The 12,210-nt window shown below is 42.3% G+C and overlaps 1 protein-coding gene and 1 long non-coding RNA gene across 2 annotated transcripts in view; one reads left to right on the forward strand and one right to left on the reverse strand.

The window, feature by feature from the left end:
* The first annotated feature begins 6,476 nt into the window (after positions 1-6,476).
* Positions 6,477-9,293, forward strand: LOC129746104 (uncharacterized). Its single transcript, XR_008737238.1, has 5 exons — positions 6,477-6,491; positions 6,573-6,878; positions 6,965-7,313; positions 7,376-7,502; positions 8,991-9,293. It is a non-coding gene; the product is annotated as an uncharacterized LOC129746104 (long non-coding RNA).
* Positions 9,294-10,087: 794 nt separating this feature from the next.
* LOC129741333 (uncharacterized) overlaps positions 10,088-12,210 on the reverse strand; it is an 18,507-nt gene continuing 16,384 nt past the window's right edge. Inside the window, 3 exon segments of the mRNA XM_055733056.1 lie at positions 10,088-10,854; positions 10,920-11,640; positions 11,796-12,202. Coding sequence (XP_055589031.1) covers positions 11,555-11,640; positions 11,796-12,202 — 493 coding nt within the window. The 3' untranslated portion in view covers positions 10,088-10,854; positions 10,920-11,554.

The following is a 12,210-nucleotide window of genomic DNA, read 5'->3' on the forward strand; positions in this document are numbered from 1 at the left end:
TAACCTCAATTTCAAGATATCAAATCCTTTCCGGAAGAATTAGCAGAATAATCGTTGAATTAGTTGCGAGGAAACACTATTAATGTAAGTTTGAGTGAGATTGAACGCTTTGAAAACCAACTAACAACATGTTTATAATAAATTACAGTTTGAAGCGTTTCGCTACCAAAATTGGTTTTTTACTCGAATATTCAACACTACCATAGCAAAGGATTTTGCATGAGCCAACTCCTTCGACCACTGCTTGCTTGCCATCAGCAACCGTCACCGTCCTCGGAATACTTCGGTTTGACTCCATCTCATGGAACTGATTCTTATCAGCACACATGTGCGAGCTTGTGTGCTGACACTTGAAATATATTTTGCCTCCTCAGTTGCCTCGAATGTTTTGACCCTTGCCCAGCCAGGTAAGCTGGCTCAACTTACTAGAGAAGCTAGCTGCCTCAAGCAAGAGATATTGGGACTGAGCGAAGTCCGTTGGCCTAACACTGGAGAACACAAGACACAGTCTGGGCAAGTACTGCTTTACTCTGGCATACGAGGAGAACACGCTACTCGGGAACGAGGAGTTGGTTTCCTATTAAGCCCGCAGGCCCATGCGGCCCGTATAAGATAGGAACCGATCAACGAAAGAATAATCGTAGCCAGATTCAGAACACGGGTTAGAAACCTTACAATGGTCCAGTGTTGTGCGCCAACTGACGTTGCCGATTTGCAGAGAGAATTCCGAAGGGTGACATTCAAATCCACTTAGGCGACTTCAACGCAAAGATTGGCTCCGATAATCAGGACTTTGAGCGCATCATGGGGCGCCATGGTCTAGGACAGGTGAGCGAAAACGGAGAGCTGTTTGTAGAATTTTGTGGCAACAACAACATGGTGATCGGCGGATCGCTCTTCCCCCATCGACCAGCACATAAGGTCACTTGGGTATCCCGAGATGGCCGAACAGAAAATCAAATTGACCACATCTGCATCAGCCGAAAATGGAGAAGGAGCCTTCTTGATGTCCGCAACAAACGAAGCGCAGATATTGCATCTGACCATCACCTCGTCCTTGCGAGATACGACTGAGAGTTGCGCGTGTCCAACGGCGCGAGGAGAAAGTCGGGTGTCGATACGACGTCCGCCGGTTGGAGAATCAAGAGGTGAAAAGGGCATATGTTGAACAGCTAGAATCCCGAGCCTCGGAGTTGCCGACAGACGGAACAGTCGAAGAACAGTGCTGTGGAATCAAGAATGCCTTTATCACCACGAGCCAAGGTACTCTCGGTAAAGTTTGTGGAAGACGAAGTGAATGGATGTCGGATGAAACCTGGAGGATGATCGATGATCGGAGAAAGGCGAAAGTCTGAATTGAGCAGGCATGTACCGGGTCAGCCAAAGCAGCCGCCCGCTTACGATATGCGGAGCTGGAAAAGGCAGTTAAACGAGCTTGTAGACGAGACAAGAGAGCCTGGACAAACTCCCTAGCCGAAGAGGGAGAGAGAGCCGCTGCCATCAGCTCAAGCGTTGGACTGAGCATTTTGAACAACTCTTCCGAGTTACAAATAGCAATGGCCAACAGAACCCGCAGCTCGAGGCGCCCACAGTAAGTCGCATTAATGGCGTCAACTCGGAAGCGCCCTCGCTGGCTGAAATAGAAGCGGCAATCAAGGACATGAAATCCAACAAAGCGCCTGGAATCGATTGCATTCCTGCTGAAATGCTCAAAGCCGACTCTGCCTTGTCTTCACAAATGTTGCACCGTCTTTTCGCTGACATTTGGGATACTGCAACATTCCCGGCCGACTTGATGCAGGGTATCCTCGTAAAGGTCCCGAAGTAAGGAGACCTGACAGAGTGCGGTAACTGGCGTGGCATAACTTTGATCTGTACAACCCTCAAAGTACTCTGCAAAGTGATCCTGAACAGGATCCAGGAGAAAATCGACGCTACACTCCGACGGCAACAAGCTGGATTCCGATCCGGACGATCATGTGTGGACCACATCACAACGCTACGAATAATACTGGAACAAATCAACGAATTCCAGGACTCTTTTCTGCTGGTGTTCGTTGATTTCGAAAAAGCATTTGACCGACTGAACCACGAAAACATCTGGGCTGCTCTTAGACGACGAGGGGTCCCAGTGTTGTGATAGGGCGGCAAATGAAAAGCGATGCACTAGTACTGATAGCAGACTACATTTATAGTTTTGTAGTGCTTCAATTCTACGGAATAAATGATACATTATTACAAACATGGTTCAAAATGAATTTATAGGTTAGAACTTACAAATCAGTGACCCTAGCTATTCCAGCCCTAAAACAACTCAGTTCAACCTCGTATCGAGAGCAAAGAGTCCTGTGGACAATATTCTGGGTAATTTGCGGCGTTATACAATAAAATTAATAAAAATTACCGATTTGCTACTTTTAGCGCTCTGTTCAACAGAGATGGTCAACCCAATATCAGCGCTTTTGCCTGACACTAAAATACAAAAGTTAATAACGAGCCACTTTAAACTACATGTATACCTACATGATCCTAGGCTCCTGATTCCAAAAATCAACGATAATTAACAAAACGGAACACTTCGAAATTTAGTTTTCAGTACAAATACAAACTTTCTGCTTCTACGCAGTACGCAACTCGATACGAAATGGCTAACAGAAGTGAAAATTTCCTCGTGCGGTCACTTTTGGCGGCAACGATGACGTTTAGTTTTCGCTGTTATTTCTCAGCGACTTTTGAACAACCGCGGACTGGCACGGTGGCCAGTTTTCCAACACCCAGAGAAACTAGTCCATCTCATCGAGGCCTTTTCGGCACGACGGTGTCTTGTCCGAACCAATCCCGGTAACTGCTGAAGTGAGACAGGGATGTATTTTGTCACCGCTGCTTTTTCTCATCGTAATGGATGAGATCTTGACTGGATCGATGGCTGTAGACCAAACCGAGAATTGCCGTGGAATCCTTCAGCAATTGAGCAACTGAACGACCTTGACCTGGCAGACGATATTGTTTTGTTCGCCCAAACACAACAAGACATGCAGAGCAAACTCGACGACCTCACCGAAAGCTCTGGTAGCAGGTCTCAAAATCAATGTCGGAAAGACCAAGTCGATGGAAGTCAATACAGAAAATCGTTCCAATTTCGTGATAACTGGACAACAGGTTGAGACAGTGGAGTGCTTCCAGTATCTTGGTAGCCAGATTACGCCTGATGGTGGTACCAAGAAGGACATCGAAACCCGGATCAGAAAAGCCCGATTTTTGTTTGCGAGTCTCCGAAACATCATGCGGAACATCATCCGCGCTTGGTGGCCTGGCAACTGGATCTCAAACGTTGAACTTCATCGCCGGTGTCATCAAAAGGCGCTAGAAATCGAGATTCGGGAACGTAAGTGAAATGGATTGGGCACACACTGCGAAGAGGTGAAAACGAGATTTGCAGAGAGGCGCTTGACTGGAATCCAGATGGGCATCGAAGAAGAGGCAGGCCTAGAAGCTCGTGGCGGCGAAGTCTAGCCACTGAAATCCGCACAGTTGACGAGAACCTTAGCTGGCAGCAAGTGAAGACGCTGGCTCCGGATCGCCAGCAGTGGAGATCTTTTATCTCAGCCCTATGCGTCGGTCAATCGGCGCCGGACCCTTAGGTAGTTGCCTCGGAAAACAACTTCGCTCGATTTTTGTGCGTGCCGTTCTTCTTAGTTTTGAGCCACGCCGCACAATCTCGTTTTCGATAACCAGATTCCCCGCAGAAGTAGCAAACGATGTCTTGATTGCCACGACTGCACCTGGTTCAACGGGAGTTTCTCCAGCAACCAGAAGAGAGGTGGCCGACGCAGAAAACACCAATACCAAACACCACAATCGAGCTTCGAGCGTGCCACATGTCCCACACTTTCAAGACGAACGAACCTATCATCGATGTGAGTCTGTTGGGATCTGTTGCGTTTACAGATTTATCTCCAACTGTCGAGGTTATTCCGGACGCCACCGAACGATTGAAGAGATTGGTGATCCGTGACGTCTTCCGATCGAGAAACACAGTGTCATCTATCATCGTAGGCCGTTCCTGGACGATTGTGACGTGTTGCGAATGAACGGCAGGACAAAATCTGCAGAATTCATTCCATACGATACGAAATTCTCCATCATCCTACCAAGCGCCCACGAAATCACTAGTCTACTGCTAGCTGATTATCATCGGCGTTTTGCACACGCTAACCGGGAGACCACGTTTAACGAAGTTCGGCAACGCTTTTATATCCCTAAGCTGAGGAGCTGTGTGTAGCGGTCGATGGATAATTGCCAATGGTGCAAAGTAAAAAGGAGCCGACCGCACGTATCGCACGCCTTTCCTGAGCCGCTTCAGTCATGTGGGAGTCGACTATTTTGGACCGTTTGAAGTAATCGTGGGATGTCGTGTCGAGAAACGGTGGATTGAACCTTTCACGCGCCTGGCGGTCCGTGCAGTGCACCTGGAAGTGGCACACACACACAAGTTGTGATTCGTGTATCACGGCAATTCGGAGATTCGTGCTGCGCAGAGGCCCTCATATTGTTATCTTCTTTGACAACGGCCAACCTGAAAGGAACTTCAAGAGCAGATTCGTCGAATCGGAACAGACTGCGCTATCGTGTTCACTAACGCTTCAATCCACCTTTTGCACCCCATATGGGGGGTATATGGGAGCGGATGGTACGAACGGTCAAGACGACTATGGAAACCTGAATGCGGAACACCGAATGAGCGATGAAACACACTAAGACCGTTATTGCTGAGGCGCTTACGCCGAACCATTTTTTGCGTGGCATGGTAACCGAACTGAAGGATCTTTGCATAGCGCTAACAAGTCTGGCAGAGGCACTTCGAAGCACTTACCAGAGGTTCCAGTGCATCGCCGATGAACTATGGAAGCGGTGGCTAAAGGAATATATGCCGTCGTTGAACGTGAACGCTGAAGCCAGGCGGTTTAGTGTATATCACGGATGATCAAAACAGCAACGGATGGGTCCGTGGACAAGTAGCTGAAGTCATCGTTGGAAAAGACGGCCGTGTTCCACAGGCGGTGGTTCGCACTTCCTGTGGACTGTTTCGGCGACCTGTGGCTATACTCGCAGACATAGAGATTGAGGCAATTGGTAAATCTGTCTAGGAAACAGGGTCGGGGAAATGTTAAAACCAGTGAGCACAGATTCGAAAATCCCTTCAGCTGACCTCCCTGGACGGACGTAAGTGACAGTGGCTGAAAAAGGGCAAAGACTGATTTTCGCTTGCGATCGGAAGAGAAAAGTTGAAGCTATAGAAAGTTGTCGAAAAATGATATTCAAGTTTAATTCTGTATTCTCGAAAACGATTCGATTAGGTCAGATTAGTGGGTAGCAGCATCTCACGAGTCCAGGCACATTTTTATTGTAGCAGCCAAAACTAAAAGAGCTGATTCAAACGAGCAGCTACTTAAGGTGCCTTACTTTCCCGAACAGTTGACTGCTAATCAACGGAGTAAAAATTTATAAGATTTACTAAGTTAGTTTTTAATTTTACTTTTAAACAACAAATATGATCGTTGAAAATGTTACATTACCTTAAAATGTTAACTGAAGCCAACGCCAATGGAACACTTTGCAGCCAAGCATTTTCTCTCGATCGAAAAAACAATCACCCGCCGGTCGCCAGTTAATCGGGATCATATGCTGAGGTTCCGCCCAATCAACTTCAAAACAATTTCGAAGCAGGTCCATCAAGCGTATGAAAGCCGGTGCTGGGCATCCTCCATGTAGCTAATATTATAGCAAAAATTGTTTTCCCCATAGACAACGTTCTAGCTAGAAATTGCAGTGCTCCAACCGAGGCCCCTGGTAAGTTTCACCATTCGAAGCCATCATTGTCTGCATTACCAAACCTTGTAGGCTGAGAGACCTGAGGCTGGGATGTTAACTGCACTTGGACAACGCATCCGGATTATCCTGCAACAAGTACAAGGCTTTTCCCACTTCCGCTCTCGCTTGCCCCTCTTGCGACTTGTAGAATTGCTTCTTCAGCAAACCATCTATTGATCACTCTTCCAGGGGGGTAATATTCACCGGTCATCATGAGCCGAACCGAAGCAATTCGCGACAATTATCTTATATCACTAGCAAAATCCCGGAAAAAAACGATCAATGGACGTTCGAGTAAACTTACAACATCACTTCCGACGGATTCATGTTTAACTAAAACGATACCCCAACGAATTTCGAACCGGCAAACAATCACACAATACAAAACATTCGGGTATCTAAATCTTTCCGTAATTCTTCCTGTGATCGAGACCTAAATGCACTCCACACTTCTGTCCCGACGAAAATTAGCGTTGAGCAAATGATTTTCTAAAATTTTAACCGAATTCGCCGCACAGGCATTACCGAAAGCAAGATGAATATCAAAATCAAAACAAACGACGGAAAACGAAAAATTATTTAGTACAGATCCATGCCATCCTGCAGAGAACGCAGCCTATGTATAGACATCCCTTGAGAATGGCACCGTTCGGTTGCAGGATGGCATGGATCTGTACTAAATTATTTTGGAACATTTGCAGGATGGCATGAATTTAGCTATCCGGCGCCATAATATAATGCAAAAATATAAGTTTAAAATGTTCAATCATACGTCAAGCCAGTGTTAGCGTGAGAGCTTTGTTATGATCTTTTTAGTACAGATCTATGTCATCCTGCATCGCCTGGCAGAAAACTTTCCTCAATTACATCAAAAATCGAGAAATCTGATTCAACTCAAATCAATCGATTGGATTCGTCCCGGTCGAACCTTTTTCAGAAGCAGCGGCTGTAGCTAAGGCGAAAAATGGCCCTTAGGCAGCGGGAAGAACAGATCAACTTCAGATCAGGTTAGTAGCTGATTTGTTATGCTTTAAAATTTAAAAAATTCAAGTTAAAGGGATGTTACTAACATTTTTTTTTCTAACTTTTCCAGCGGCGGAATCGGCTTCTGTTGTCCTGTTAGCAGGACAGGATTAACGATTCATCAACAGTCGACGGAAATTTCTAGATTTTATGAACTCCTTCAATTAAACGTCGACGTTGTTGGATCTAACATTGTTCGCCGCCCCGTTTACTCACTTCCGTCATGCGCTGGACGATAATGTGTGACCACAATAAATTCGTAGGATGCGGATGCCAGACCTTTTTGTTCACCACAAAAAATCTCCCAGGATTCCTCAACAGTCGGCTTTGCCTTCCCAATTCGATCGCACTGACGCGTCCAAAAGACTTTGGTCAAGGTATTTCAATCAGGAGGAACTTTGATAGGGCAGAAGTTCGAGGTAAGTTCTAACGAAAACATAAATTTTAGTCTAAAGTCAAAAACCTCCAACATTCACTGCAGGTTCGCGAGAAAATGGAATCGGCGGCACAGCAAGGATGACGGAGGCAAACGTCGAGTCATCCGCATGAGTGTACGCGAGCTACCAAGCCGCCTTTTTAAAGCACCAGTCTAAATCTAGAAAGTTAGGGTGAGCAGTCCGAAGTTTCTTAGAGTAATTTTTTTTTTCACCAGTGCTGAGCATCCGCATTCCGAACTACAGTACCGTTAATAATTGTATAGAAATTGGAAGCACGCGCACTGTCATTTCGACTTTGAACATCCATAACTTTTTACTCTGTAAGATTGATCAACTATCACACTATTATATCACAAAATTTGAGCTTTCTAAAGTTTGTTTGGCCTGAGATATAGTAGTTCTACAAAAATCGGACTTTTTGGACTTTTGCCATTCAAATTGCAATATCTCAGAAACTCAATGCTTACTCAATATTCCAACAACCACCCTGCAAAATTTCAGTAAAAAATGTTGCGTATTTCCTGAGATATTGCAATTTGAATGGCGAAAGTCCAAAACGTCCGATTTTTGTAGAACTACTGTATCTCAGGCCGCACAAATTTTAAAATAGCGTGATAGTTGATCTATCTTACGCAGAAAATTTGATCAAGAAATATCATCAGAGTGAAAATTTATGGATGTTCAAAGTCGGAGTGACAGTGCGCGTGCTTCCAATTTCTATACAATTATGAACGATACTGTAAATTTTTTCGATCGGCTGCAAACAAGGAAGAAGGAAATGTCTCGTATAAAATTACCCTTTAAAATAGTAACGCTCATTGTTAACAAAAATGATTGAAAATCATCAAGAGCGCTTCTGACTACATTCCCTTTCCACAGAAGATTTTCTGCAAAACGGTTGCTGTCTTGACAGTTGAAACACGATTTAGTCAGTTTTTTAGTTAAATCTGAATTTTCGTTTCTGGTAAATAGGAATGTTGATTTTAATTTTTGTACCAAATAATTCAATTTAACTTCCGGAATCTGATTTTGTACGATCTCCGGAATGAGAAAATTTATTTGCATCGAATTTTAATGAAAATATCCTGAAATTTATATAAGGATTGAAATTTATATAAGGATTTTTTTCATATGTTTGATTAATTTGTATAGAAGTCCCTTTTAAATACAGGGAAACGCCTTATGATGTTTAAACTATAAAGTTTGATGTGTGCCAAATTTGGTGGAAATAGTTTGAAAATTAATGGGATTCTATCACCTATTATATTGAATGTATATGGGAGCTCCCTCATTTTAACAGTGGCAAAGGGGTTTCAATACAATGAATCATCAGAATATGTCAAAATTTGTCCAACAAGACAACAAATAGATTCATGCTGCAAAAATTTGATTTGCCACGAAATTTTATGGAATATGCTTAAAAATTGTATGGGTGTTCCATATTTTATGTTAATTTTGTATGGAAGCCCTTCCTGATTTGAAAGTATTGTTGAAACCATCTCCTACCCCGAATACTCTCATACACCCAATTTCACGTTGATCGGAACAGTAGTTTTCTAGTCTATAGAGAACAATCAGACAGACAGACAAACATTCATTTTTATATATCTATATAGATTTTTTTTTCGGAAAATAAAAATAAGACTTAATTTTTTTCAGCTTTCCCGGACACTTCAAGCTTCAAGCCAAGTGTCACCCAACACCTACTGCTGACCAATTGTACTTATCTATTGTCGTATAATTGAGGTTGTTGAACCCTACCATAAATAAAGTTGTACCAGTGGTTGTACTTACTCGAAAATGAAAATTTCGCCGGATGGAAAATTACGTGAAGCGAATCCCTATATTGATAAAAAAAAAATAGTGTTGTAGACCTAAGCAAACAATTGTGAACATACAAAACGAGTTTGGCTCCTTGAAGCCTCAAGGTATAAGCCGTTTCGAATAAAGAAATTAAAAAAATAAATAAATAAATAAATATATTGCAAAAAAAATACTTGTGACTTAAAAAAGCTGGACAAATGTATTACCTATTTATGCGTTTTATGAAATAACTTGTTTATCTCTATAAAAAAGGCATTAAATATGTTAAAAAAACAACGAACAAAACAAGCCGAATCCTAGAATATTTCTTTTTTTATTAATATACTTATTATATATAACTTTTTTCCCAAATAGGTTTATTAAAGTCGTGCACTTCTAAAGGATGTGTGTGCCAATTTTATCAATTTCTTTATACTTTGTTAGCAGGAGACTTGCGGCATCTCAACTATTAGCATCAAAACTACTTTTGGGAAAGGAAAAGGGTGCGAGTTTAATTTACATGATTTTCTTGATTTGAAAAATCAAAATGATGATGATGCCACCGACCATTCAAACGTAGGTCATTATAAATTTTAGAAGCAACGTAACTGTAACCGGTGGCACCTCTCTACTAGTCCTTATCCAAACTATAGCCTTACGAAACAGGGAATTCTTTTAATTTTTCTCTGGATTTTCATCCCGAAGGATGATTCATCCTTCAACGATACAGGGAAGTAAGTACAGTTACCATTCCATTTTTATTGCCTTTTTAACTCTTTCCGTAACGAGTTGGTCATACGTGTTATCTTTATCCAATGATCAAATAATCAAATAATGGCAATACAGCATATCGTCAAACAACAATAAAAATATTGAAAACCATAGCGAGCTCACTTTTTGGTATTTTAAGCTTATTAAACTTTGTTTTCCGAAAAAAAAAACAGACAAACACACTTATTTAACACATTTATTTTATTTGTAAATTTTTGTATCGAAGAATTTCAATTTCATATTATATTCCGCACTTCCAGTCGTATGTTCCGAATGTTTGTCCGGTGGTGGTGCTCAAGAGACTTTGCCTCTACTCGATTTCGAGCTGGATTTGAAATAATATCATTCAGCGACATTTTACCTGGACATTTTCAATGGGACCTGTAATATGAGTTGCTTCGTCTTTACAAGCTTTCGTCCGCAGCATTCCATCTCGAGATTTAACTAACTTTTGAAAAACTCTTGTCATTCGATTTCGGCATAAGCTAGAAAAAGATCTTTCCATGACTCAACTTTCGGCAGACCACCTTAAAATGCTGTATCGAACGCTTACTATCAAAACTGGAACCCATAAGATCGACTGAGAGATGGCCAAACATCCCCAGTGACAGACATGTGTCCATTGGGATACTCTCTTCTTCTTCTTGTTCTGCTGTTGATTGTACGGGATACTCTCCGCCGTCGATTATCTGATGAATTTCTTCTAGTAAATATTTGGCACACAATGGCTTCTACTTGATTTTGACACCAAGCATGGCTACATCTTTAGTTCAACAGCGAGCGGATTTGACGATTTCATCCGGATTCAATATCGTCTCTTCTATTCGTTTGCATCCTTCTACCACAAACAGCTAAGTGAGAGCATCGTCTTCAAGGTGTAGGTGATAAGGTAACCCAAGGCAAACTAGTGCGATAGACCTTAGAAGTCGAGATCCATTGGATAAGCTTTCTACAATAGGGAAACATACAACAATTTTATTCTTGCTGAACCTCAAATCGGAATATTTTACTTACCGGATCATTTCTATAATCGCATCTCATTTCTATCCATTCATGCGCTTCTATCATCGAACCGCTCAATTTCCTGCTGCGTCGGAACTCCGATTCATTCCTACCAGTACAAAAATCATGTTTGTTCTGATTATAAAGATCAAAAAAATCTTCCTTAACAAAATGATTGCAAATTGCGACAATTGGTACGTTATGACAACAAAAATAAACTACAACGTTGTTTTATGTGGATGTTTCTAATAGGAAGTTTCCGATGTTTTCAACTCATTTTGACTAAATCGTTCATAAATGTCCTTCACAAAAACGAGTGCAGTCACGCACCGGACTCATCACTCATGTTTGCCAATGGAAATAATCTGGCTCGTCCCGTTTTGACTTTAGGGTTATTTCACGTAACGGTTATCTAGCATAATGTGACCTTTCGCATAATACAAATTTTTTTCATTATAATTTGTTATGCCAACTAACTATTCGGTCAAACGACTTTCCGGAAAATAATGCCAGAATTATCGTTCCACGCCGATTGTGCTTTTTGTGTTGATGATGGTGATGGGCATTCTACATATTTGTGTCTCTGTTTTATGCTTTGTTAACGATAGCTACTCTTCTCAAAGCAATGAGTTCTCCAAGTCGTTGATTCAATCATCGGCACTGTCAGCTCGCTTTGCCTTCCGCTGTCGTGGGCTTTGCTTCGGGGACACTTTGTCGCCCTTGGGAGAATTTTCTGGAAGAAACAAACCACTTTCGTTAGTGGGCTAGTACAATTAAGTATTAGGACTTCCAATTTTCGTTCATTGAAGATTTTGAAGTTGGTTATCGAAATATGTTCCAGAAAGAAAGTCTAGTTTCTATAAGAAAAAAAAAACAAGAAAAACTTACGAATCCTCTTGAGTGTTTCTTGTGGAATCCATTCATAGTCCACATCCTTGGTACTTGTGGTTCCGGTTTCCACGGGCAGCTGGGGAGCGTTTACGCTTGCCATACGATCCAGGAATTGTTGGCCGAGCACCAGCAACAAAACTACAACAGCCGCCAGGAACACGTACAGGAAGAACGTTTCCCCATCCAGACCCTCATCGATTTCGATAATCGAAACGGTTTCATTGAAGACGTCTTCGGAAAACTGATTTCCGCTGGCGTCACGGTAGTTGAGCGCAATGTTCAATCCGAATGGCCGACCGGCAAACGACAAACGACCCGGTTTAATGTCTCAGTTGTAGGCAATAGCCGAAAAGTTTTGAATGAAGTAGCTGAAATCCATGGGATACCGGAAGAAAGCTTCGATTCTTTCTAC

The sequence above is a fragment of the Uranotaenia lowii genome, chromosome 2 (assembly GCF_029784155.1).
Source record: "Uranotaenia lowii strain MFRU-FL chromosome 2, ASM2978415v1, whole genome shotgun sequence".
Taxonomy (NCBI): domain Eukaryota; kingdom Metazoa; phylum Arthropoda; class Insecta; order Diptera; family Culicidae; genus Uranotaenia; species Uranotaenia lowii.